Raw genomic sequence first — 26,150 nt, forward strand, 5'->3', positions numbered from 1 at the left:
TTGCTGGCTAACTCAGTGTCTGCAGAACTCTGTGTTACATACCCTAGGTTAGACAGGTAACAGTATTGTTGAATGTTAGGCCATTCCTTATGATCTTATTCCCCACAGTTTACAGCAGATGCTACAAGCACTGTTTGCTTACAATTTGCAGATAAGCAGAAAACAAAGAACGCCTATCAATATCTCAAGAGAAGGAGAGGTTCCTCCAGGGTTGCCCCTTGTTTGGTTGCTATCAAGATGGGAATACTTTCTGGAGTAGAGGCAGAGGAAGACAGGCCTTGGTACTGTAGCAAACAGGGATCTTGCAGTCTCTTAAAGACCACGAGTCTCTTAATGACAAAGCAGTTTGATACCTAAAGCCCTTCTATCCTTCATAAAAACCTTCAAAAACATCTTTCCTTTAGATCCAAGAAATGCCAATACAGTTTGTTCAAATGCATGAATATGCTAAAAAAGTCAACTGAAAAACAGGAAAGGGGAAAAGAATGTATCCTGCCAGCATGAGCAAGAGAATAGGAAAGATTTGGATTGAGGGATTTTTCAGTTCCATGGTTCAGGTTGTTTGCTTGTTTTGTTTTTGTTTTTAATTCAAACTCACTCACCCAGTAACTGGGAGCTTGCACTAGTTACGTGAACAGATTTCTTTGTTGATGTGCTTGTGTTTTATTAGAACTGAGACTAGAACCAGAAGACTGGTGTCTCTTGACATCAACTTTTTATAGATGACAACAGCAATAGCAAAGTCTACATCAGGATTTCAAACAACTACATCTCTTCTTCACTCAAGTGACAAATGTAGGCTCAGGTGAAGTTAACATCTTGGAATGAGGTTCTAGAAAATTCAAAGCTGAGGCTCCACTTTCCATCTTGCTTATTCTTTGGATGGCTTCATCTTGAGTTTTCTTCACCTTACTGCTTCAATTGTATAAAAATTTTAAAATATAAAATTAAGATTTGAAACAGTATTAGATTAAGTGACATTCATTCATTACATTACAGGAGGATCAGTCTAATAAAATCTCTCCTCCTAGAAAAGCTGTACTTCCTCCCTTTCCCTCCCAACATAATATACAGGAGTTGTGTAACCATTTCTATCCACACACAAGTATTAAAACTTATAGTCAAAAGACTTTTGCATTCTTTAAAAGGTATTATTCTGAAGTTTCAGCACCTTAACTGACTGTAACAGAAGTATCTATCAGCCTTTCCTGGCTGTTTACTGTAGCACCTAGAAGTCAATTATAGACATCTGATCGCTGGATTTAGCCCTGTCTTCATAAAAGCATTACAATGTCCATGACCCATCATTATGGTGACTTACAACAGCATGCACCTGCATATGAAGTTAAAAGAAGGACAATACTTACTGTTTCCATTTTAGTAGCTATAATGAAAATAAAACATTTTCAGTCTCCTCAGTTTAGCAACACAGCTGCAGCTACATGGATACCTCATTACCAAAGATAGCTTAATGTAGGTTAAGCTTCTGTGAAACTTACCATCAGTAAGGCTTTGATAGTAGCACTTTCACATAATACAGTTCATTAATAAAGCAGAATAAATAGTGCCTTAGAGCACTGATCATAGAAGCAAACAGTGAAAGTCCAAGTCACCATTACACAGTGAAAGTGCTAGGCCATACAGCAGTGACATTCATGTGAAAGCCAGCAGCACTATTCCAACTGTAATCTGAAGAACAGAACAGGTCACAAGTACACATTTATTTTGTAATACTTACAGCTTCCAGTTCTTTAATGTCTTCCTCCAGTTGTTTATTTTGCTCACTTGTATTCATGATAAGATTGAACACAGACTGCCTGGGATGCATACTTCGATCAAACTGATGGTACATATTTCTCCAAAACCTGCACAGAACAGACAGGTTTAACTATGCAAGATAATGACAGAGCTGAAGAAAAAATACTGTATCTTATTTAGACTTACTTAAAATTGAATGATACTGTATTAGGCTCCAAAAGAGTTAGTTCTGGAGAAAAGTCTGGATTATACAGAGGATTCTGGTATTTCTTCTGTTCAGCCAAAAGGAACGGCCACAAGGAATAGGTCTTCTCTTTTAGTCTTAAAGCAAAAAGAGATAGAGGTCAACACACTGACTGCAAGCAGAAAACCAGAAGATACTGCTTATGGTGTTCAAGTTTTGCCTATTTGAAATAAATGCTTTTAAAATACAGTGTGAGATGAACTGATAAAAACTTCACAGAAGTTTTCCAACTAAATGCATTGGAAGATATCCTACTAATAGTTCTAACTGAGTAGTCTTGAGCAGGCAAGAATTTTAAGGTTACCTAAAAAGGGATTGGGAGAGGAAATGCCATGATGCTCCCAAACTTAAGCTTACCTACTTTTAGAGTGAAAAAAACCCACCAAAAACTAGATGAGGAGGAAAGATCCTTTAATTTTCCCTATGAAAATGAAGCATGTGATTTTCTCCCAGTATTAGAAAGACTGTCTTCAGCACGTAAAAGCACAAGAAGCACTGCTGTTCCCTGATGCAGTTCAACACAGTTTTCAGTACTACAAATCCTTCCTCTATTCAGAGCCTAAAATGAAGAAGATTCATGGAAGTTCTTAGTCTTCCAGAATAAACAAAAGACACATTACAATGTGCCTGCTTACTTTAGCTCTTCTCGTTCTTTTTGACAGTTTCCAAGGAAGTTACCAAACTGGCACGAATGGACGTGTTCATGGATTTGAAGGAGGAAAGCTTCATTGTACTCAAAGGCTTGTGGAAACTGCTCAGTCAGATTCCACACACTTTCTAAAAACTGGGTGAACACTGGTGAGATCTCTTTCGGATCACCATCCAACTGACAACACCTGAAAAAGATTCCATAAACAGATTGAAACTGGTTTAAGTTAGAAATCAAGAAAGTCTTAGCTGCAATTGTTTTTAAACGACAGCACCTTAATTTGACACTAGCTTTGATTTGGAAATTGAGCACCTAACTTCAAGAACTGGGACAATTTTTGAATAGAAATAAGTCTATATTTAACCTGTTTTTCTGACTTGTAAGTAATCACATCTATATTAAGTACAAAATAGCAACATAAGACAGTTAAGTTCCTTTGTGTCTAACAGTCACAGTCAACATGTGGAGTATACCAGCTAAAAGCAAATGAATAAGCAGTAAATAGCAGCAAGGCTATTGTCATACGTGATGACAGGCAGATCAAGGGAAAAAACAGAACTCTTAACATAGAGGACTTCTAAAGGTAGGCGTGACTTCATCATCAAAGTAAACGTAAATGCAAACTTATCTTTAAAGACATCAAAACTATGTGTTTCATATTGCCTAAATAGCTGGGATGTAGCTTTAGATTGGTTTTGCACTGTCTATACATAGGTGCAGACCTTGCTGCAGTCATCAGCTTCTGAGAACAAGGCACCAGGAGCACTAAAAATTTATGTCTGCAATAAAGATCAATTATCCAACAGGTATTCGAATAAATTGCAATACACTGTAGACAGCAAGACGAGTGCCTTGTCTCCTGAAAACAGCTTACTCATTGCTGAACTGGTGCAGTGTGTCTAGAAATATAAGCTGTCTTTTGTTTAAAAATACTTAGTTCGGTTCACTGTATACACGTTCCTGTATCGGAGGAGTGAACTACCTGTCAGAGAATTTGTGCCCAAAAGAGATCCAGTCTTTCTCTATCAAGACCTGGAGGGTAAAAAAACCAAAATGTCATGTAAAATATTACTCAATCTTACACCTACAGTATTAACCCCACAGGATACCAATATATTGTACTTTAAATCTGAGTCCAATAAGCTACAGTAGAAAGAACTATTTATCACTTTGTAGCTTCTTGATTTTCTTGGAAGTTTTTCACACGATTCTCAAAGTACATTTCCAAAACTAGTAAAAAAAGTTAAGCAACTTGCTAATCAGGTACCTGATAATTTTAAGAAAAACGTTGCATGATTTCACTAGTAGTTTATTAACTTTCTGTGGCAAAGAATAGGAAAAATTGCATGCCTGCTATCAGAGTTTACATAAAACCATATAATATATTCTTTCTAACATTTATAGCAGTAAGTTTGTTAATATCCACACCAGCTTGTTTTATCACTTTGTTCACTATCAAGCACCAAAAACAACACAGGACCTTCACAGAAATTCATGTGAAAGCAAGGATTAATCAAAACGCAAAAAGATTAAATTACTTCCCTAAAGATTACACACATTCTCACTATTTACATAAATTAATCCTCTTCTAATTCTTCCTCAACTTCACTTTCAATGTTTGTAATATTTGTGGCAGTTAGGTCTAGCCAATACATTGAACTAGTTTTATGTATTATTTTTGAGGAGTTCCCATAACACCTTGCCTTGTCACTGAAGGACACTGTAGATTTTCCTAGTCTAAAATTTGGAGTAATTGTATTGAAATTCTTCTCTCTCTACAAAAAGATGAAGAAATTTAGACTGCTTAGACATCTTTAAGTCTCTATCACGGGGGGAATTGTCATTTTTAGATTTTAAAAATGTTGGTTTGGAGACAAATGATAAAACACAGAGCTGCTGTAATTTAGTACATGGGCTACCTCACTTTGGAATCCTTCTATGTCATAGATAAGGGACTTGTTTGGATGCAAAAGGCAATCATTGCAACATTTCTGCAGGGTGACTAAAGCAATCTGCTATTTGTATTTCAGTTTTTTAGATTTTAAATGAATGTTTTTTACAAGTAGCAAACTATTTCTATATGAAATATTTATCAATATGCTGCAGATCTCATTTTACACTTGTAACTACAAAAAAAATCCCAAACAGCATGTTTACTCTGCTCCCTTTCACACTCAAACATTTTACACCCTTTCTTTACCAAGGAAAAACTCAACATTGCAACTCAACATCTACTTACCATGAATCCTTTGATTGTTCTGTAATAGGAATCTAGCAAGAGAGCTCCAAGAGAACAAACTTGGGAAGTCCTATCCCAGCCATCTGAACAGTGCACCAGTACACTTGCACTCTCAACTGCTATTGCCTGCAAAACACAGTTGTTTCTTAATCAATGATCTTTTATAGACAGAAGTGAAAAACTAGTAAATAAATAAAAACACTACGTTTACTTCCAACTCATAGCATAGGCCATCTTATTTAACAAAGCCAGGAAAATGTTTACTATGAGGAAAAGAATTAACATTATCAGAAAGTAGGAACTTCTCTTCATGGAAGTATAGAAAACTCCTTGAAGAGAAAAGGAATTCAACTACCACCTTTACATACCCCAACCTCTTCAGGGGTTTCCCCTTCTCTCTCTCTCTCCCTTGTAAAACTGACAAGAAAACCTAACAATAATTAGATTGCACATTACAGAGTACAGATTAAAAAAAACCAAACGACATCAACACATCATTAAGGATACCACTTGTTCATCATTATGCTACATAAAACTAAAGGCCTAGGAAATGCTTATTAGCTTCTGCTGAGAAATCAACTCCTGTTGGCTCAGACATTTTTGAGGGTCATCTTTGGGACCATCACCCACTTTTAACTGAGATAACTCCTTATTATTTGACCTAGCAAAAACAAAGATCCAGGTTTTTTCTTTACCCACTCCCATGAGATCAAGCCCTTGCCTTCATAAGTGCTTGGCAAAGGCAATTGTTCCTCTGAGTTATTCACAGAATCCTATTTCCTTGCCAAATGAAGTCAGCATAGCCACCTTGGCTGCTCTACAATTACTGCCCCGGTTCTATTTTTCAGGATACGCTGAATAATAGTTTGTTCCATCCACCACTAAACTGGTTACACCTTTCAAAAATACCTATAGAAGCAGGAAGCATAAGAATCCCTTTGTCTCCCAACAACTTGACCAAATAGCATTCAAAAAATCCCAGAACATTAGCTGGAATATTTAATATCTCTAAACATAAAGAAACACATAATACTTTAACCAGCATATTAGATGTACTGGTCTATATACTAAGCACCTACCTCCAAAAAGGTCAGTTGCAGAATTTTATACATTACATAATATTAAACATATTTTTTTCTGGTAGGTTTCAGCTTTTCATGCAAGTTACCTTGGCTAGAAAGACAGCAGCATCCAACACAGCTTTGATGTGACGCAGCCATCCAGAATTCTCCAGACCAGACAAAAAGTCATTGACAGACAAACCCCTTGTGCCACTGACTGAAAGAAACCAAGAGTTAAAAAGCCTTAAGCAGTTGCAGATACCTACACCCTGCAATGTGGAAAGAAGAATAAATGCATGTTGTTTCTAATCCACTATATTCTAAGTTGAGTGGTCGTTTCATTTCGAATCAAATGGTTAAGGGAGGGGTACTACAAAATGTTGTCCAGTCAGAATTCAACTCTGCAGAACTACATAACCACGAGTGACAAGAGTATGATCTTTGTGTCTTTTTAACAAAATGACATTCCAAGTAAATACAGTGGTTATCCCCACTAGGAAGTCTTACTCTTGTCTTACCAAGGAAGGCAATGCAAATGCCAAAGACTTACTGGAAACTTAATTACTACTAGTAGGAGGGAAGTAACTGCATCCAGACAATATACACAGTTCAGAGCAGTGACACTGCCAGAGTTTCATCACTTCCACCCTGCTTAGGAGAATAAAGTAAGTGCAGTACAAGAACACAGGGACGAAATCAAATCCATTTGAGATTTTGTCTACCTTCGGACTTGACACACTACATTTCTGACTGATCTCTACCATTCTTCCCTAATATACTTGGATCCTGTAACAATAATGTCAATTCAGAAGGCAAGGAAGAACTTAAATTAAAGGAAAAATGCTTTGCAGTGTAGCAGCAAGAGATGCAGAGGTAGACCAAAAGATTCGCACACAGACACCAATTCACATGTGAGACAGGTAACCTGGTTCTTGTACAATTTTGAATAGTAACTCACACAGTTACATTACTGTCCAAACATGACAAACTTCTGACCATTAAAGCAAAAATTTGCTGGCTAACATAACTTCAGCTATATAATTCTAAGAGAAGATACCCAAGGCTGGCAGCTACAAAAATACCTGCCTCTTCCACAGTGGAAGCCTACTTTCCACTAAGCTTAACAGCTGGACTTGATGATCTTACAAGTCTTTTTCAACCTAAATGATTTTACAATTCTAAAGCATTGGGCCCCAGATGAAAATAAAAAGGTTCTGTAGATGAAAGTCAGCAGTAGGGATACAACAGCTGCAAAATCATCTTTATATCTGACCATGGAAGGAAGTGAGTCAGCAGCAAAAGTAGAGAACAAAATTCATCAAATCATTCTGTGATGCAGCTTCATATTCAATCAAGTCCCCTGATGTAATGAGTGCTATGAACTCAAATCACTGCATCAAAGAGCTTTCCTGTATCTGCACTAGATGTTTCTCAGCTTTCAGCCAAACAAGTTTTGGTACACTTCCCACTGCTCAGGAAGATTCATAGTGCCAGGTGCTGCTAAATACTAGAAGAATGACAGGCTTCCAAATAAGTATTGCAGCACCTTTTCTAAAACCCACAGATCTTCATCATCTACAAAACTATCTAGCAAACCACAGCACAATGAGGTAACAAAACACCAAGAAATCCCAGGACAGAAGACCTACTTTTAAAGGTTAGTCTGTAAATATCAGTAAAAGAACTAAAAGCAAGCCAGCTTTCCTTTGTCCTTGAAAGGCATCATTAGGCAAGAGTTCTGCTTCCAAAAGATCTAGCACGTGAAGGAAATCAGATGAGAATGTGAGCTAGCTGAATGGATCAAGTCATTCTCTATACCAGTGGTTCCATACACCTCATCAGTCACAACAGTACACAAACAGGTCCACCACTCTTTGGTAAAGGAAAGAAACTGAAAATAGTCAAGTATCTGGAAATTCAAACATCTGCAGGGAAGGAACTGGACAGACAAAGCCATGTCTAGAGATATTCTTCATGGCAGCACACCCACACATTCTGTAACTTAAGAGTATAAAGCACAAGCTTTCCAGCTAGAAAATAAACAGGCTTCCAGCCCTCAGTTTGTTTTCAGCCAGATACTGCTGTCAAAATCTGCTTCTGATCACAATTTTCAGCTTGGCAGAAATATTTCACCACTAGTATTTCCCCTTTCTAGCTAGATTTCTATATTTTTATAAATGAAGGCAGAGATGGGAACACATATGTTGAGCCCCAAGAGTTACTTTCCATTTCTGTTAATTAACACAGGCATTTTTATACTGGTTGGTGATTCAATCAACTGCATTGATACTGTTCCAATTCTTAAATGCTGAAAAAAGTTATTTTCCAGTTCCTTATGGTCTTCTAAAAGGTCAAAGATGATTTATGGTACCATTTTAGTACCACTAAGTTAATTCAGCTACTTCACAATAAATGAGATTCAAGATAGTTCTGCCTATATGGATCCCATCACAAAAAACACAAGCCCTGCATGGATGTAAGCCCCAAAACCTCAATGTTCCCTTGTCCGATTGTCATTATTCACACTACTAGCAAAGCCTCAGGCAGCAGTTCAGGAGGTGACTAGACCTGCAGAGTGAAGCACAGCAGGTTGTAGACAGAGGTTGTTTTTTAACAAATAAAAAAACCTAGCTAATCCCTTTCCCTATACAGAAAACTCCACATAACTCACAAAATGGCCTCAGTTAACCCGCTTCCACCATAAAAACATATGCAACAGATCGCAGCATCTGTTGGGCTTTTCCCCCAAACATCTGCAGAAATGCTCCCTCTTGATATACACAAAATCCTTTTGCTTATCAGAGTTCAATCTCTTCTGTTATGCAACTTTGTAATTTAAATATATAAAAACTGAACTTTGTATTTAATATCACAGCTACAAATTTAGCCTATGTGAAGTTTCGCCCATGAGTGTTGTAGTCTGCTCATTGGGGGCCAGAGTCATTATGTTCATGCTGAAGAAAACTATTTTAGAAAAGTTTTGAACCACTGCATGCAAGATATTTGAGTAACAGCTGAATCCAAAATGAAGAATAGACTGTAAATCCCCCTAGCATGCTCCATGGTGTTGTCCCATTACAAGAAGATGTTGGGAAGGATTACGTCTCACATTCGGCTTGCCACTGGAATCATTAGGTTCTGAAGGAAATCAGGCAGACACAGAGCCGAGGAGCAGGACACACACCAAACAATGAATAACAGTTGTTTGGTATAAAAAGCCCAAACAACTGAGGGCAGTCCCAGTTACAGTGGTGCTTGAACAAACAGCATCACTGGTATCACGCTCTGATTTGAGAACATTCAGTTCAGCACATTCAGGGGAAATGAGTACACAGAAGCTAAATGGCATTTTCCTCATTTCAAGCTATGAGCCATTTTCATGGCATTTTCTCCCTGATCATCCCACCAATGGCACATTTCTAGAGGGGGATGAAGAGTAAATTATTGCATACATCCCTAAATTTTAAGGGTCCTTCCTACCCCTGAAGAGGCTCCTACTTCTAGAGTGGAATTCAGCAAAACTCTAGTGAATCTCAGTACAGACTGAACAGAGGTAGAACAACTGAGTTCATTTACTAAAAAAGCTTATGTGGAAAACAAGCAATAGAGATCACTCATTACATTGTTCAATAGTGTTTAAACAAACCAATTCTCCACACAAGGAAAAACTAAAACATATTCCATCTTTAAGGAAAGTTACAGAAACATATTTACTAAGTTTTGCTGGTGGGATTGTGAAATGAAATGAATATGAAGTCTGTGAAGCTAAACTGTGTGATGCACACACTTCTGCATCAGACATTATTACACAGTAGCAGGCCTCCCAATAAAAATAAAAATAACAATTAAGATTTATTAGCTAGTTTTCTAGAATTGAACGTATTAGTAAGAGAAAGGGGGATTATGTCAAATCTAAAAACTCAAGCTCAGGATCATGCTTCTCATCTTTCCTTTAGGAAAAAAACACATGCAGGAATAACCAGAAAGATACGTATTATCAAAGCTCAGTAGGATTCCGTGCAGAGGGCCTGAAGAATAGGTTAGCAGCACATCCAATCAATGAAAGTGAAGACTACACCACTAGTCTGTAAGATATCCTGATTAATGTAGCCAGGATCCCTTCATCAAAATAGGCTTCCATACAAGCATAAACCTTCTCCACGACTGGAAATACTTGCATAATTCTAGAAGCCAAGCACTTACACAGATATTGTCTGTCAGGTGTGGAAACCTCACTTCTCCTACTGTATTCTAATCTCAGTATTGGTACTAAACAAAATGTCTTAAATTTTCTTTCAGCTGTCTACCTAAATAAAATATTAACACAATTATGAACACATTTCTGCCTCCCCATTTTCACCACCAGGAGGCAGGCAGTGGTATGGTGAAGTGGCTCTTGTTTCCTCCTGCCCCTTCTCTACAAACACCTACAAGCACTCAAGCGGCCCACCAGGTCAAGGAGCTCAAATGTTGTACATATGCTTATTGTGAATGCTGTGGAACAAAGTACTCCTTGAAGAAATGATATTCTGTAAATGAAAATGTATCTACAGACACACACTTGGAAAACACAGCAGTCTTTCTCACTGACATACTAATAAAGTTCACTAAAGATGTATGTGCCATTCAATTTTCTTCAAAATAACCCCATTCAGTTAGGTTTACAGTTTGAAGGTCGAGGTTTAAGGTAATTCGTTACCACAGAGCGCAGCAAACTGGTTCTAAACACACAGCTGGAATAAAACATAGAAATGTCAACGCAGTTTGTGAAAGCTACTACTAAAGGCTTCAGAAAAACACTTATCCTGTTTTCAAATACACTGTTTTAGTACAGTTAAAACATACCTTCCAGCAGTTTTTGCAAGCTAGATCTCATTACATGAATATTTTCAATGCCAACAAACTGGAACCTGATGTTTGAGTAGTTGTCTTCGTTCTCATAGCCTTTCCCAGCAGCTCTGTTAGCCATTGCATTAAGCTTAAAAGAGGAAAATAAAAATACTGAAAAACATTATTGGGATAAAAATATTAAATTAAGAAACAAAATTCAAGCAATTTCAATTGAATACATTGGGAAAAAAACACAAGAGCACATAGTATAAACAGATTCTAATGCACAATTTGTGGCAAACCAGCTTGAAAGCACTGAAGAAAGGGACAGTATCGATATAAAAAAAAGAAATAGTCTATATTTAGAACTGATACATCTGAATAATGCATTTAGTAATTTCTATCCTCTTCTCCAGATTCCTAACTAATAAAGCTTTACTTGTGTCCAAACATTTCTGAGCAAAGACACTACAAAACAACTCATCTACAAAGGAAAGAGTAAGACCCAGACATTTTCAGCTCCTGTGTTCAGACACTTGAGTGAAATTAATACTAACTGAAATGCTGATGGGTATAAAGAGTGAAAGTTACCCACAGATTGTAACACAGGTCATAACATAATTCAACTTAATAAAATAACAGAATTTAATTTAATTAAACAGTGATGAAGTATGATGGTGAGGCACTGGAAAAGTGCCCAGAGAAGTTGTGGATCCTGGAAGCGTTCAAAGCCAGATTGGACAGACCTCTGAACAACGATCAGAGGGGTTGGAGATGATGTTTAAGACCCCTCCTAACTCAAGCCATTCTATGATGACCTCAGAATGTTACAACAGAATTTCCCCCACTTCCTCCTTTCTGAGACACAGAACATAGTACTCTCTCCCATTCCAAAAAGAAACCCCATCACAGCTCACCATTTCATGAATTTCATTTCAAACAGTTAAAGTACTTGGATCCCACTCAACTATTACTTCTTAACTACGATTTAAGTATATTTTATATGCACCTCTCAAAATTCAGTGGATTCTAGCTGACTACTGGGACAGGTTCAACTTCTTTAAGAAAGCAAGTAATTAAACACCTGAAGAGAGGCCTAACCTTATCTTTAAACCGTTTTTGCTTATACTTAACTCCAAATTTTTCAGAATTACACTCTATCCCTGTACTCTAATGTTCAGGAGGAGAGGCTTGTCTGTAGCACCCAGAGTACCTACCTTCGGCCTGGTATCCATCACATACATGTAGCGATTTGAAGGATTTGCTTTACTGATGGCTTGCAACATGTGCTCATCTTCCAGGCACCTGGCACTGAAACCTGAGAGAGGTTGACTGCATCTGCAAATTGCAGCCTACCAGAGACAACAAAGAACAAATTAGCATCAGTTTAAAACCTGTACTTGAAGTGCTTTGCAGAATCTCAAAAGACACTGAAACGAATTGTTTCATTCAGCCGATAGCACCAGGAAACTGAATAAAGTTCAGGTGTTCCAACTTTTTAAGCGCATCTCTTGGAAACCTTACAACACAGTACCTACATCTTAAACCTACAGGTTCATCAAAACAGTTTTTCAGGTTCATCTACACGGGCAAGGTATCAGTTTACATAATGGACATAAAAACTCACAAAAGTACAGGCTGGAAAAACTACACTTTAGGAAAGCAAGCTACTCCCTTAATATGGAATGAATTAAGCGTGGTTTTATTAATGCAGACATGATTTTATTATTGCAAATGCAATTTGTTATCACCTAATGTAATTTTTGTAATGTAATTTTCAATATGTTGTATTTCAGAAGGCATCAGGTACATCTTCCAATGTTTAAATAACATAATTATGTTTAAATCCATCTAGTAGCTTCACATTCATCAGTCAAGATCTTTAACTCAGCAAGGTGACAGTCCTCTCCTTCCACAGCTGAGACTCATACATGCTGCTTTACATCCCTCTCCGCAAAATCTTATTTCCTACTCTGTAGGGTTTTTTACCTTGCAAATAACTCCTTAAGGAACCAATTCTGTTATTTTGTTGGTCCATCATTGGTTTTGTTTAGGTTTTTTTCCCACTATTTTGACCTAACAGATTTTATTCCTGATACACCAAGGAAGACAGATCCCTTAACAGAAAGCTATCTTCAGTTACCTTAATGTTAGTTCCTGAAAACTTTAGGAGATTCGACTGATTATCAACTGATTACTTAAGGATTTCTTTTAAACTGCCTAGGCTTACTCAGCATCCTGCTAGGCATCACTCCTGTCAGCTGTATTCAGGGTTATCCTGAGTCACACCCTTGCCACACAAGCCACTGTACTTGAACCTCCTTACCAACCCTTGAACTACTGCCAAGTGTTAAGAAACACTTCTCAGCACATTTGCAGCAAAAGGAAGTCACACCATACCTCTTTATTTTTGTGATAATATGACAGCACTGGGAATCTTCCTTTGCTTCTGAACTTGGAGCTACCAACAATTATGGGCTTGCTTGCAGTTCTGGGAACATAAAGTTCTCTAGGATAGGTTTCACAAATCTGAAAGACACAGACAAAAACGATTTTATGGGGAAGGTACAAAGTCTGCCCTAGTTTTATTGTATTCAATTTGAAAGATGTAAGGTGAATCAAGACACAAAGGATAAACACTACGATGTTTCTCTACACACATGTAAATAACTCAAAGGAGACAAGCCATGGATAAAGTAGAACAAACCGCTATCCAAGTTACACAGCCAAGCATCACCATACCAGCATTCATTCTCAAACAGGCAACTCTGCAGTAGAAATGCTAAGAATGTGTTTCAGATAAAATACTGCAATTATTTCCCTCTTTTTTAGTATTTGCAGACCACAAAGTAAGATGAAATCTAATCTCAGAATCAGCCACACCACCACAGCCAGCACTGCAAATGCTAAAGTAGAATCCTGCTCAGTTAAGAGAGAGATCACAAAGCTGCAGAGCTCCAGAATCACTGGGGCTGAGCTTCCAACAGTGAAGTATACTCTCCAAACAATCCCAAAGAACCCATGCATCCATATACACATGCTCTCTCAATGAGGCCTCAGGAAAAACTTCAATCAGGAAGTTGTAAGATCGCACACTGATTAAGGAGTTAACTCTCTCTCCCTACAAGTTTTTGCTTATATTGCAAGCCAAGTGATTTCATAGTATTAGGCTGTTTTCTGTAGGTCTCATCAGAAACAGATGCAGAGCAGAATGTGTTTCCATTACAACACTTACCTTGTAATCACGGTTTGCATCAGACAACTGCCAGTAAGCATTTGGCACTCCCATTCTCTTATATTCTTCTGCTAGATCAATAAGTTGCCAACCTTTGACTTGCTCAGATTCATTTTGTTTTGGATTATAAGAAAAGGCATAGAGTTCTTCATATTTTGCTGAAAGGTAAAGAATATGTAATGGAGAGAAAGTCTCAGGCTTCAAGATTCACAGAAGCAAGACTAAATAACAGATACTTGACACGTTTGAAATATCTATTTGCAACTATCCTACAGTTAACTGACACAATTACAGATACTTAGTCAGAGGTAGGTTATGAAAATTTTCCTGAGTGTGCTTGACCTATTTCAGAAGAGACATTTCTAAAGCCGTAAGGGCAAAGCACAGGTCACAAAATGAAGACTGACAAACTTAAGGCAAAAGGCAAAATTATTAGAAGACTTCACAGGAACTTAAAGAACAAACTATTTTGGGAGGCAAGAACTGAAATTTATACCTACTGACCTTTAAAACACTAAATTTTAAAGTTTCCCTGAAAAAATAAAAGCTTTCCAACATTTTGTTTTTCCTAGTATGCTATTTACTTATCACAGATGACACTTTGCACTGTTCTAAACACAAAGCAGAAAATGCAAAAGACCATACTAAGTGACAGAAGTCTCTTGCAAAGCTGAATTGGTAATGTTATTCTAGCATCAAAATTTCAGCTTTATTTTTGAAACTGCATGAAATTAGTAACAACTGATTTGCTTAGTGGGTTTTTTATCTATGAAACACAATTAAGAGAGACTACACAAATTTATAATCACAATTTCAGGAAGAACACTAGAAATGCAAAAAAAAAACTAAAGGGATCTCTCATGCTGTTAAGAAACATTAATGACATACAAAAGCCAGACAACACAGCTTCTAAATTTTTATGCAGATTAATATTTAATCAAAAAAACTATTTATATACCAAATCCATGTAAGACTTTACATTACACGTGTTTAAAAAAAATAAATGAAAGAGACATGGTTTACACACACACCCCCCAACTTGTTATCCATGCATATACTGCAAAGGCTTTTTTAGCTACAAGTATTACCTGTTCTTGATAGCTGAAGCAAAGAGTTATAAATGTCATGGCAATCTCTCTCTCTGGGTACAACAAAGTGAACTATCCTGAAGTTCTTGCACTGGATGACAAGGGGGCAGCCAGAAGTAGTCAAGGGAAGTTTTTCCACTGCAGCAATGTGATGATGTAGTATCTGTGACATACAAAAACTCACAGAGTAAGCATGCTGATGAAAAATAAGAACAGCATACTGTTTAGATCAGCAGATATAAGACAACACACTAAGCAATGCTGAATATGGATTTTGACTAATTTTGTCGGTCAGTTATAAAAAGAAATACATTTAGAGGCAGAAATCCAAGAATGCCATTTTGATCAGGATACTAAAATTTATAAAAATTTAATTATTCTCTTCTGTCATTTTGAAGTGTTACCTAGTGTTTGTAAGAAACACTAAATATCCTTCTAAATGCAAAAGTGAAATGTAAAACTCCAATGTGGTTGTTCAGTCTTCTTTTAACTTTGTTAACTGACAGGCTTATATCTCATTAGGCAGCGTCCAGACAAGATATCTATTTTATTGAAGGATCTACAGGAACATACTTCAGAATTTTCAGACAAAATAAAGCAAGTAAGGGAAAAGAATTCAATGTTTGAAAGATAAAGAAGATCCTGAAGATGTCAGAACTCCAGTATTTAACATCTACAGAAGAAACAGGACGTAAGAAAAACATCTCCTATATTACTTGCTGTATTAGATAAACATGACAGTTTCTCAGCTAAATGTTTATGACCACTTTAACAGAACTGCCACAGCAATGGACATACAAAAGCCTTCCGTAGATTCATCTGTGTGGCAAATCTACACAAGATTTAGGCAAACACATGGAAAGTAACATCTGTTCAACTGTGGGAAGAAAGGTCCAGATACATTACCTCAACTGAACAAGATGTTCTCGATAGAATTTCAATTACCTCACTGAAGCAATCAAATCCTCTTAAACATTGATCAGAATTTGACAGGCATATGAAAACTATGCTGCCAAATATGCATTTACAAAGAGACTATCATGGAGACATTATGATAATTATATTTGGTATTTGCATTATCATCAAAAATGCAGTACTTGGAGTATAGGTTCAATTTCCCCAAAATGAAACCTTTTAATGTAGTGCATAGGGAAGTGCAAGCAAGCAATGCTTCTGAACCGTGTTCTCCCCAAAAACCCATTCTGTAGGAAAAGATAACAGTTTGGTTTGTACAAAGTTGTACGTTGTATCCAAGAAAAAATAACAGAAAAATAAATTTTCTTGAAAGCACCACAAGGCATTTAGTCAGATAACCAAGATACAGGATTAAGGGTAATCCAGGAAAATACACCTACAGAAAAAAAAAAAATTATAACCACAGCCAGGGAGATGATATTTCATCCTGGAGGATGAAAGACTTAAGGCACTAACTCAAGCCAAGTGGCTGGGCTCCAGTGGGAGCCACAACTTGATCTCCACATGTATGCCATCAGGGCACTGAGCATAAAAACTAATGGGAATTACTGTACTAGCCAGCTTTGACTGCACAACACTGGTAATGGTCAACAAACAGCTGTGGCCCCATCTGAAACCTTTTATTCCAGAGATGAACACTTGTGAAGAAACAGCTGCTTACTGCTCTAAAAAAGTGCATGTTATCTTTGATATTCCACCAAACCCGAGATCTTAGGATTTTTGCTATCTCATTTAACCTAAATACAATCTAATTACAATGTAAGTTAACTCTGAAATTTTAAACCTGATGCTTAACCTATGTATCAGGTCTCCCACTCCTGCCTCAGAATTATGGTGCCAGTCAGTTATTTAAAGAAAACAACTACACATGCATTCAGAAATACCAGTTAAGGCTACAGAAGAAATTACAGCAGCTTGAGGAAAAGTCAAAATTTTCAACATGACCTGATTTCAACTGCAGCAGTGTCACGCAAGAGTATAATCTGTGAACCATTAACTTATTATGATACCATGAAGGAGGAGAGTAGAGGTAACAACAAAGAACATTTTAGTAAACAAATTCAACCTTAGATCAGGAAGAACAAATGCATCTGGAGAGCCCATGCCTTTAAGCTGCAAGCATTCATTATCCTTACCCACGTCTCTCTCTGGCTTGAATCTATGAATAACAGATGAGTTGCTGTAAGGTACAGAGTTCCCGTCAGTGACTTATTGCTTGTGCTGAACCTATCCAGTAATTTCACTTGCTCTACCTGTAACAAAAAAGGGGAGTGGGGAATAAAACTTAATTTTTAATTTTTGCAGAGATGTAAATCCTAACTTAGCAAAGGCTTTGTCAGTTTGTGCAATAATTTTGAAAATGGTAGGAAACGTAACACAGCACACACAAGGCTATTCGGGCCAAACTATAGTGGTCACAAGCTTTGAGACCAACTAGTTCAAATATCCTGTTTCATTACAGAAGTATTAAGCTTTTTTTAGTTTCAGGCTTTTTTACAAGGAAGAATTATTAATTACTAAGCTTTTAGGCTGCTTCCCCAAAAGACAGCAAACATACACTAAAAATTTCCTGTTATCGAGGTGCCAGCACTGAATTAACAGCTGATCTCAGCAACATGCTTTATTGGCTGTCTGCAGGCTCCAAGACATAAAGATTATGCTCTCCTGATTTCAATTTTAGCTATGTACTGTCTTTTATAAATTCTCCAACTTCAAAAATCTATATTATTATAACCTTGCCTCATAGTCAAAACACATTCTTAACAAAATGCAAACATTATACTAATAATTACAAAAACCCCCTAGAAATTCAAGGACTGTGCTGGCATTTGAAGCAGATAATTCAGGCCTGAGCCTCACAAGGGCCAATGACTCCTGGTATTCCATCAACATTGTTATCTCAACCCTGTGGAAAATATTTCAAAAGAAAAATTATTTCTAGATAGCCTGCATTTTATCTGCTCCTCCTAACTTCATGGGCTCCACAGAGTGCTTTATTTGAACCAAGCATTACCTGATTCTTTGTGTGCAAGAACAGGAAAGGAGTGCAGCGAATGGCTTATCTCCACACATTCCTCTATTTCTTGGCAGCACTATCTCGTTAATGCCAAGTTAAAACTATGTGCTACCATTAAATGCATGGCAGAACGCCAAAAACTTCCACACCAGCAAGACCAGCACCCAGAGGAGGCAACAAGGAAGAGCCCAAATCTACTGTGCTGATGTTAAAGCAATTTTTAATTCCTATGTACAAATCTATCTAGCATTTACCTACTAAAGGTACATACAAAACAGAAAAAACCCAGGTATTTCTTATGATCTAGAAAGGCCTAATTTTGCTTTTGAAAGTTAAAAAACCAACTTAACAAACACAAAATAGAATGAAGGAAATACAAATGTATACTAGAAATCAACACTACGATAATATTCTAGATTTCAGTTTAGAAAGCTAAAAAATTGGAAACTACATGCCTCAGTACCTTAAAATACATTTATGTTGAAACCCCCAAGGTATCAGTCCTCTGGTATAGAGTGGCATAAGTGAATACACCACAGCCAAAACACAGAATTCATACTGGGCAGGTCTGCAGCAATAATTGCTCCGGTACCTGGCACTGCACCTCCCCAGCAAACTGAGAAGTGCACAGAAACTGCTCCAGCTTTGCTCCAGTAACACAACCCACAAAATCCTGGCATGCAAGGTTTCCTTCACCTCCGTGTAACAAGGCAGCTTTTCTCAAAGCTGTATTTCTATGTTAGATGAGGACAGCCATTAGTGCTCCAACTTCCACCTAAATAGGTAAAGTCTTCAAGAATTCTGTAAGCTAAGTCATAGATAAACTTTTCTTAAAGACAACTGAAGTGCTATTTAGATTCAGCCTCCATAGATGACACATTCATTTAAACCTGATTCAGGTTATTATACAGCTTATTTTTTTGTTGTCTAATTTCATTTAGCAAACTAAGCAAAATTTTCCATCTCCAATAGAAATCCAGCAGTATTTTCACTAAAACAGATTTGATGTCAAATATGCAAACAGATTTGACTGAAGAATTTTCAGTCTTTTCTACTACATTTTGCTTTAAAATATCCTTAAGGATACTAAAGATTCACGGTAAAACCACATATTCTTAATTTCACCACCACACTTAATAAATTGAGTTTGATCATTTGTTACTACATAAATATAAATATAAAACTCTCAGAAGTTATTTTTAAATTGACCTCACTTCCATATTCAACATAAATCTGTTGGACAGTTTAATTTCACAAAAACCTTAACTTAACTTCAGGTAGCTGTGTTGACAGTTTTAAGAAAATTTTAACTTCACCATTCCCAGCAAACTGAAGTTGGAGGAGGTATAAAACCTATTCCATCACCTTCTCCTGGGGATAACAGCTGCCCTGTACAGCAGTTAATTTACACAAGACAGCACTGTTATTTCAAGTTTATTTCACTATGACTTAACTAAACTAAACTGAAAAAACAGGAATGCCATCAGAATAGACAAAGCAGGGATGTCTCAGAACAGTTGGCATGAGATCCAACTTGAACCTACACACAAATTGAACTTTAAAGACCCACAGTGCAGGTTGTACTTTACTTTTCTTGCTTCCTATACCTGCAATGCTCTCCTATATGCATTTTAATCCATCTAGATATTCGATAAACCAACAGCTTACAAAAAGCTAAGCAAGAAACACAGTTGTAACAAAAGAAATACCACACTATTTCTCACCATGACACTGGTTTTTTAGAATGTATAATTTTTTTTTGGTATGAATTATAAAAATAATTCCTTCAAGTAGTAAGTCTTGCATCTTACAAACTGTGTTCAGAGCTCATTTCTCTCTTCAGTTATATTGTTATATGAAGTATTTTTTTCCTTAGCAGTGCTCCAAAAACATGCAGAAACACAATCTGATGCAAGGAAGTCAGCAACCTGCAGCCTTTCTAGTCTCAATTTCAGGTCTGAAACAGCTACTCTGATCATCAAGTCTCGTTGGCCTTAGTCTAGCTTTAATTTCAAAATCAGCTACTGACTGTAGCAATACAATATTAAGTTTCCAAACAAGGACTTACATGTTTATAAATAAACAGGCTGATAAAGAAACTTTATCTCCAATCTGTCAGCATGGTGCAAGATTAATAAAGTGCCACTAACAGTAATTTCATCAGAGACCTTCCTTCTGTTTCACATATACACGTATATATGAAAAATAAAAGTAGCTATACACATTTTTATAAAAGTTACGTAAGCTGTTACTCAAAAAATTTAAAAGTCTGCTCCTTTATGTAATTATTGGTTATAAATCCACTATTTGGACAATAATATGAACACTCCTTCTCTAAACATATCTATAAATCCACTTTAAAATCGGACTACCACGTTCAGGAAGTAATCACTTGACAATTTCCAGGACCCAAGAGACAGAGGGAGTCTTTTCAGCAACCTTTGCAGTCAGGGATGATGAGCAAGGTGAGAAAAATACTGTTAGAAATTTAATTCCATAAAAGCTGTGACTTAAAAACTTTCTTAAAAATTAGTCACAACAAGAAAACCTTCCTTTTGCATCTTCATTATACAAAGAATACTAACATACTAATAATAGGAAATAAAAGTCAGAGAAGTCCAAAATGTCAACTACAGCTTGGCTGACATTTTTTTAATAGCCTAACACATTACACATGCACTGACGGCCTGCGTATTTAACAACACACACTAGAGTCTTCAAAAACAAAAAAAACAGATCAGTTGTTTTCACAACCGATTTGCCTCCAAAATTAGAAAAAGCTGCACAGAACCATATCCAGAGCACACAAAACAACTGCAGTCCTCTCCCAGCTCGCTTCTCCTGCTCCCCACTCCACCACAAAACCCCCTAAACCAGGATTTTTAGCGTCTTCCCCTTATTATAGACATGGGGCCCCACTGGAGCAGCATGCCCCGAGCCCTCCACCCCTTCGAGCGCCACGGGCCGCTCCAGAGCCCCTCGCGGGGAGGCACGAGCCACATAACAGCAGGAGGGAGGGAAAACAACAACGCCCTCGCCCGCAGCGGCCGCGATGGGCTGGGCAGGCCGTCCCGGCCCCACAGCTACCGCGGCTCTCCTGCCGCCCCCCGCCCGTGCAGCAGCACCGGGAGTACCTTGGTGGTGCGGATGTGCTCCATGACGGTGCCCCCCCGACCACAGCCGCCTCCCGCCCGCCGCTGCCACAGAGCCGGGCCGGCGGCCGCTCCGGCTGCGCTTCCGGGGCGGGGCCGCGCCGGAAAAGGGGCGGGGCCAGCGCGGCGCGCGCCCTTCAGCGCCCCCGCGCGGCGGGCGGCGGGAATGGCGGGAGCGTGGGCAAATGACTGGGGGTAAAACGGTACCGGTGAGGAAGGTACAAGGGAAACACGGTTGTTACTCCCGGGTGGGAAAATGACTGGGGGTAAAACGGTACCGGTAAGGAAGGTACAAAGGGAAACACGGTTGTTACTCCCGGGTGGAACGCGGTCGGCGCACCCGACCTCCCACACACAGTATAACCCAAGGGGGACTAAACGGAGGGCGGAGCAGAGGGGAGACCCCGCAGCCAGGCTCAGTCGAAATCCTTGCAGATGTGGGGACTTGGTGGTGCTTTCCAGCTGATAAGCCGCACAGCAGCTGAAAACCAAGGGAGATAAAGAAAGAGGTCCTGCTGTTGAATCAGCAGCCATGGTGAAATCTCTCTCCTTGGGCTGATACATGTTCCCATCACCAAGTTATTTCAGGTACTATCCTGAGATACCCCCCTGCCAAGGTACGACCACCCCTCACTGAGTAAGATACATTACTAAAGTCACTCAGTCTCCACCTAGACATAAAGGAATAATATAAAAGTGAGTTAAGAGTGAGAAATTAGGGAAGACTCCATCATAACTTCTGGGATCAGTCAATGGGCCAAACCTGTCTTCTACCCCATGGAGATGTCTAAGAATCGTACCCGTGCGTGCTGAATGATTATCTCCTCCTAGCTTTTGTTAGGGATTACAGTTTGTTAATATATTGCTTTGAATTAATACATTGCTTTGAATACATTTTTGCAGTCAGATACTATCCCAGGTGGAAGGAATAAGACGAATGTGTCTTTACAAACAGACCGTGTGAATCCACTTGTGGATAGGGCTAGGAACTTACAGATAGGGAAGCAACAGAAGAAACTATTAGTTCTGCAAAAGGTTACTAATCAACACAGACCCTTGCTCAGCCAAGGCAATGTTAAATTCCTGAACCTAGAGAAAAAGAACAAAGACTTAATAGAATTATTAATTGTTTCTTTTTCTTTCTTTATATAACAGAAGGGGAGGTGCATATTAAAGGGGGGCATAGAGCAGGCGATTTGGGAAGTCTGTACCTTCTGAGTATCCCAGCCAGTGGGGAAGAGGGTGATGCACCTGGGAACTTAGGACAAAAAGGGGGCTGCGTCCCCCAACAATTTAAGAGACCCCATGGGAAATGCTCCATGGCCTCTCCCTTTACTTGAATAAATTACAGGACTCCTCTGTCTCCTTTTTGGACATAAACCAGTGGCATCTTGGATTAATTTTCCTAATAATGGGGTGACAGTAGGTGTGTGGGAAATGAGCCATTCCCTGGTTATCCAGGCCTCTGTTTCAGTCTGTGAGTCTTGCACATGAGGATATTCCTCAAAGATGGTTCTTTTTGTTGTCTCTGGATGTGCCTCCAGAGACACGTGCCTAAACAGGGCCCCTCTGAGCCAGTTGCCCAAGACCATGTCCAGGCAGTTTTTAAGTATTGTTAGAGATTCAGACTCCACCACCACTTATTTGGGCAACTTGGTAAGTTCTCAGTCCCTCTAGCAGTGTTTCCTGATGTTAAGATGGAACCTCTCATATTTCAGTCTGTGCCCACTGCCTCTGGTCCTGTCACTGGGCACCGCTGGGAAGAGCCTGGCTTTGTGCTCTTTGAACCCTCCCTTCAGGAATTTATGTACATTATGTAAGTGCCCCCTGAGCCTTTCTAAGCTGCAGACTCCCAGCTCTCTCAGCCTTTCCTCATATGAATGGCATTCCAGTCATGCACACAAAAATATGGACTCACTAGGATCCTTTCCCCGACCTGCTGGCAATGCTTTGCTGGTCGACAGTGGCAGAACATGAGCCAGAAGCATGCACCTCCAATCCTGTGTTCAGTTCTGGGCCCCTAACTACAAGAAGGACATTGAGGGGCTGGAGCGTGTCCAGAGAAGGGCAACAGAGCTGGGGAAGGGTCTGGAACACAAGTCCTGTGAGGAGCAGCTGAGGGAGCTGGGGGTGTTTAGCCTGGAGAGAAGGAGGCTCAGGGGGGAGCCCTGAGCTGTTATCGCTGTCTACAACTGCCTGAAAGGAGGCTGTAGCCAGGTGGTGGTCAGCCTCCTCTCCCAGGTAACAAGTGACAGGATCAAAGGACACAGTCTTAAGCGGCGTGAGGGGAGGTTTAGGTTGGAAAGACCTGGAACCCAGATTCCAGAACCATGCAACAGTAGGAATTTCTTCACAGAAAGGATGATTAAAAGAAAAAAAAAAAAAGATTAAACATCAGAACTGTGGAGAAGCCACCGTCCCTTGAGGTGTTTAAGCGACGATATGGCACTCACTGCCATGGTCCAGTCGACTTGGTGGTGCTGGGGCATAAGGTGGACGCACCAATCTCAGAGGTCTTTTCCAACCCAACTTCCGGGGGTTACTGTCTCTTTAAGGGCCGTCAGGCCGTCCCGTGGTGCACTGCGGCGGGCGCGCGGAGGGGAGCGTGGCCGGTGTCCGTCCGCGCGCTCGGTGCCGCCGCTCGCTCTGCAGTTGGTGGCGGGCGCCATGCGGGGCTGAGGGGCCGCCACCCCACGACCGTCCGACCTACTCACCCACCGACCCGGCCCTCGCCTCCGGCTCCCGGCCCCGCTCTCCGGCTCTTCCCGCCGCCGCCATGTCTGCGGGCTTCTCCTTCGGCGCGGGCACCCTGGGCTCCACGGCGGCCGCCGGGGCAGGAGGAGGAGGAGCAGTCGGGGGCTTTTCCTTCGGAACCGCCACGCCGAGGTAACGCGGCGCCCCCACCCCTCTCGGTTCGGCCGTGCCGGCAGCCCCCCGCGGCCTGAGGCTGCCGCGCGGGTCCGGGCCCAGCCCGAACCAGGGCCCCCGTGGTGCGGAGGGTCGGGGTGGCCCGTACGTATGTGTGTGAGTGAGCGAGCGAGTCCCTGCCCCGGGCTCGTGGCTCGGCGCCTCGCCCACTCCTGGAGGGGCCCGGGGCTCCGGCAGTCCCGGCCGCAGGGCCCTTGGTGCGCGGGCGAAACGGCTGCACCGTGTCTGCTCCGGCCTCCTTGCCTTGTCTCCTTCCCGGCGTGCGCCTTCAGCAGAAACGTAGGGAGCGACCTGTTCAGCAGCTAATAATTAAGAGAGTTGTTCTTCTTATTGTGCTTTGGTTTGGCTTTGGATTCCTCCCTCCACGGTTCACCCTGTCGCTCTGAACGCAGGATGTGAATCAGTTGTGTATCCAGGTTTCTCTCAGAGTCAGCCTGAGTTTGTGTCCGCGGCGTGGAGCACTTTGATGCCAGAGCCCACGTGTTCAGTGTCCAAAAGTGATGTTCCGTACGTGTTTTCAAAGTTAGGTTCGATCTTACACTTTCGGACAAAAATAACCTTGTGTTTGGCGTACAGTATCTTAGAGGAAAAGGAGATCTTTGTGCATGTGATATACAGCAGGCTCTGTACTCAAAGCGTTATGGTTTAGGCTTCTCAGAATAACAGGTAAGTTTTTCTTGTTGGTGGGGTTTTTTCTGTTTTCTGTTTCTTTGCACACAACTGGACTAGCAGAGCCTGTTTATTCTGACCTGCTTGCTGTTGTACTTCTGTTGAAGAATAAGGCTTTTATGGGACTTTGTGTCAGAGATTTTCCCAAACGTGATCAGAATTGATCACTGTAGTGTAAACTAAATGGACAGGGGCGATTACTCAAGGGAGATTCGCTTAAGGTGATACATTTGGAAATACCTGTTAGAAACGTCAGGAAATAGGATTGTGAGGTGGAGAGAACAGAACATCTGGATCTGAAGGACATCCATTTAATCCTTGGATTAAATGGCAGTATTGCTTCTTTGGAAACCCATATGAGAGGGAACAAGATTTCTGAGTTTCTTGTAATAATGTAGATGTTGTGGTTGTGACAGATGGATGACTTTCTTATGTTATTGCTGCTTGTTTTGGGGGGAGGGATTGTTTGGGGATGTGGGGGTTTTGAGGTTTTTTTGGGGGGGGTGTTTTTTGTTTTGTTTTTGGGGTTTTTTTTGTTTGGTTAGTTTTGGGGGGGTTTTTTTGTTTGTTTGTTTTTTGGGTTTTTGTTTATTTTAACTCCTGTAGTGAAACTGATGTGGACTTTAGGTAAAGAGTTTTTGCTCTTTTGCTTTATGCCTTCTTAATGTAGGTTTCCTGTGATTAAAATGAACAAGTTAAAATAATATTTTTTAATTCAAAACCATTCTTCTAAACGTAGTGAAATAAGGGAAACTCTTTTATCTTGTTGATATGCACCTTAAAAAACTGCCTGTTGAACTTAAATATTTCTGTTTGGTGGGGTTTTTTTGTGTTCCGTCTGGCTTTCCTATCCCTTAACAAAGTTTAATAGGTGCTAAGTAATAGCAGTATGGTGCTCTGCATTTTTGTTCATTTATTTATTTTTACAAGCAGGACCAGTCTTCAGAGCTGTTGGTCAAGAAATATCATAGAGGAAGGTGCCTTCTATCTGCTTCTTGAGCATCCCTATGAGATAGTTTGCTTGAGAACATGTTGGAGACTGTAAGAAGAAGCTGTTCTTCTGATCTGGGTCTAAGATGATATTGCCAGGTGTTGGGAGAAAAAGAATTTGGTTGTCTGGTCCAAGCATAAATAGTATGTGACCAAAGACTATATTCTGGTAGCCAAAAGCCTTTGTGACCTGCCAGCCTATCTAATTCCTGCTTTGCACCAGTAGCCTTTCAGGTACTTGCACTCTTTTTAGTTGGTGTTCTGCATCTCACGCTTTAGCCAGGTGCAGTGCTTCAATCTAGCTCTAGAATTAAG

At 39.8% G+C, this 26,150-nt stretch overlaps 2 protein-coding genes across 5 annotated transcripts in view; one reads left to right on the forward strand and one right to left on the reverse strand.

Annotated features, from left to right (window-relative positions):
* Positions 1 to 23,722, reverse strand: part of MTMR6 (myotubularin related protein 6) — a 29,496-nt gene extending 5,774 nt beyond the window's left edge. Inside the window, exons 1-14 of one of the 3 annotated variants that reach the window (XM_039565460.1) lie at positions 23,702 to 23,722; positions 17,216 to 17,332; positions 15,105 to 15,267; positions 14,017 to 14,174; positions 13,182 to 13,310; positions 11,999 to 12,133; positions 10,797 to 10,929; positions 6,059 to 6,168; positions 4,891 to 5,016; positions 3,634 to 3,683; positions 2,638 to 2,838; positions 1,945 to 2,079; positions 1,739 to 1,865; positions 603 to 915 (exon numbers count right to left, since the gene is read on the reverse strand). In XM_039565460.1, the coding sequence (XP_039421394.1) occupies positions 910 to 915; positions 1,739 to 1,865; positions 1,945 to 2,079; positions 2,638 to 2,838; positions 3,634 to 3,683; positions 4,891 to 5,016; positions 6,059 to 6,168; positions 10,797 to 10,929; positions 11,999 to 12,133; positions 13,182 to 13,310; positions 14,017 to 14,174; positions 15,105 to 15,267; positions 17,216 to 17,332; positions 23,702 to 23,707 (1,596 nt within the window). In that variant the 5' untranslated portion in view covers positions 23,708 to 23,722 and the 3' untranslated portion in view covers positions 603 to 909. Of the gene's footprint in view, positions 1 to 602; positions 916 to 1,738; positions 1,866 to 1,944; positions 2,080 to 2,637; positions 2,839 to 3,633; positions 3,684 to 4,890; positions 5,017 to 6,058; positions 6,169 to 10,796; positions 10,930 to 11,998; positions 12,134 to 13,181; positions 13,311 to 14,016; positions 14,175 to 15,104; positions 15,268 to 17,215; positions 17,333 to 21,230; positions 21,338 to 23,701 lie in introns of those variants that run through there. The other 2 variants (XM_010400489.4, XM_039565453.1) reach the window with 2 other exon arrangements.
* Positions 23,723 to 23,841: 119 nt separating this feature from the next.
* NUP58 (nucleoporin 58) overlaps positions 23,842 to 26,150 on the forward strand; it is a 35,893-nt gene continuing 33,584 nt past the window's right edge. For both annotated transcript variants that reach the window (XM_039565473.1, XM_039565481.1), the window contains exon 1: positions 23,842 to 24,134. In XM_039565473.1, the coding sequence (XP_039421407.1) occupies positions 24,025 to 24,134 (110 nt within the window). In that variant the 5' untranslated portion in view covers positions 23,842 to 24,024. The remainder of the gene's footprint in view (positions 24,135 to 26,150) is intronic.

This window comes from Corvus cornix, chromosome 1 (assembly GCF_000738735.6).
Source record: "Corvus cornix cornix isolate S_Up_H32 chromosome 1, ASM73873v5, whole genome shotgun sequence".
NCBI lineage: Eukaryota > Metazoa > Chordata > Aves > Passeriformes > Corvidae > Corvus > Corvus cornix.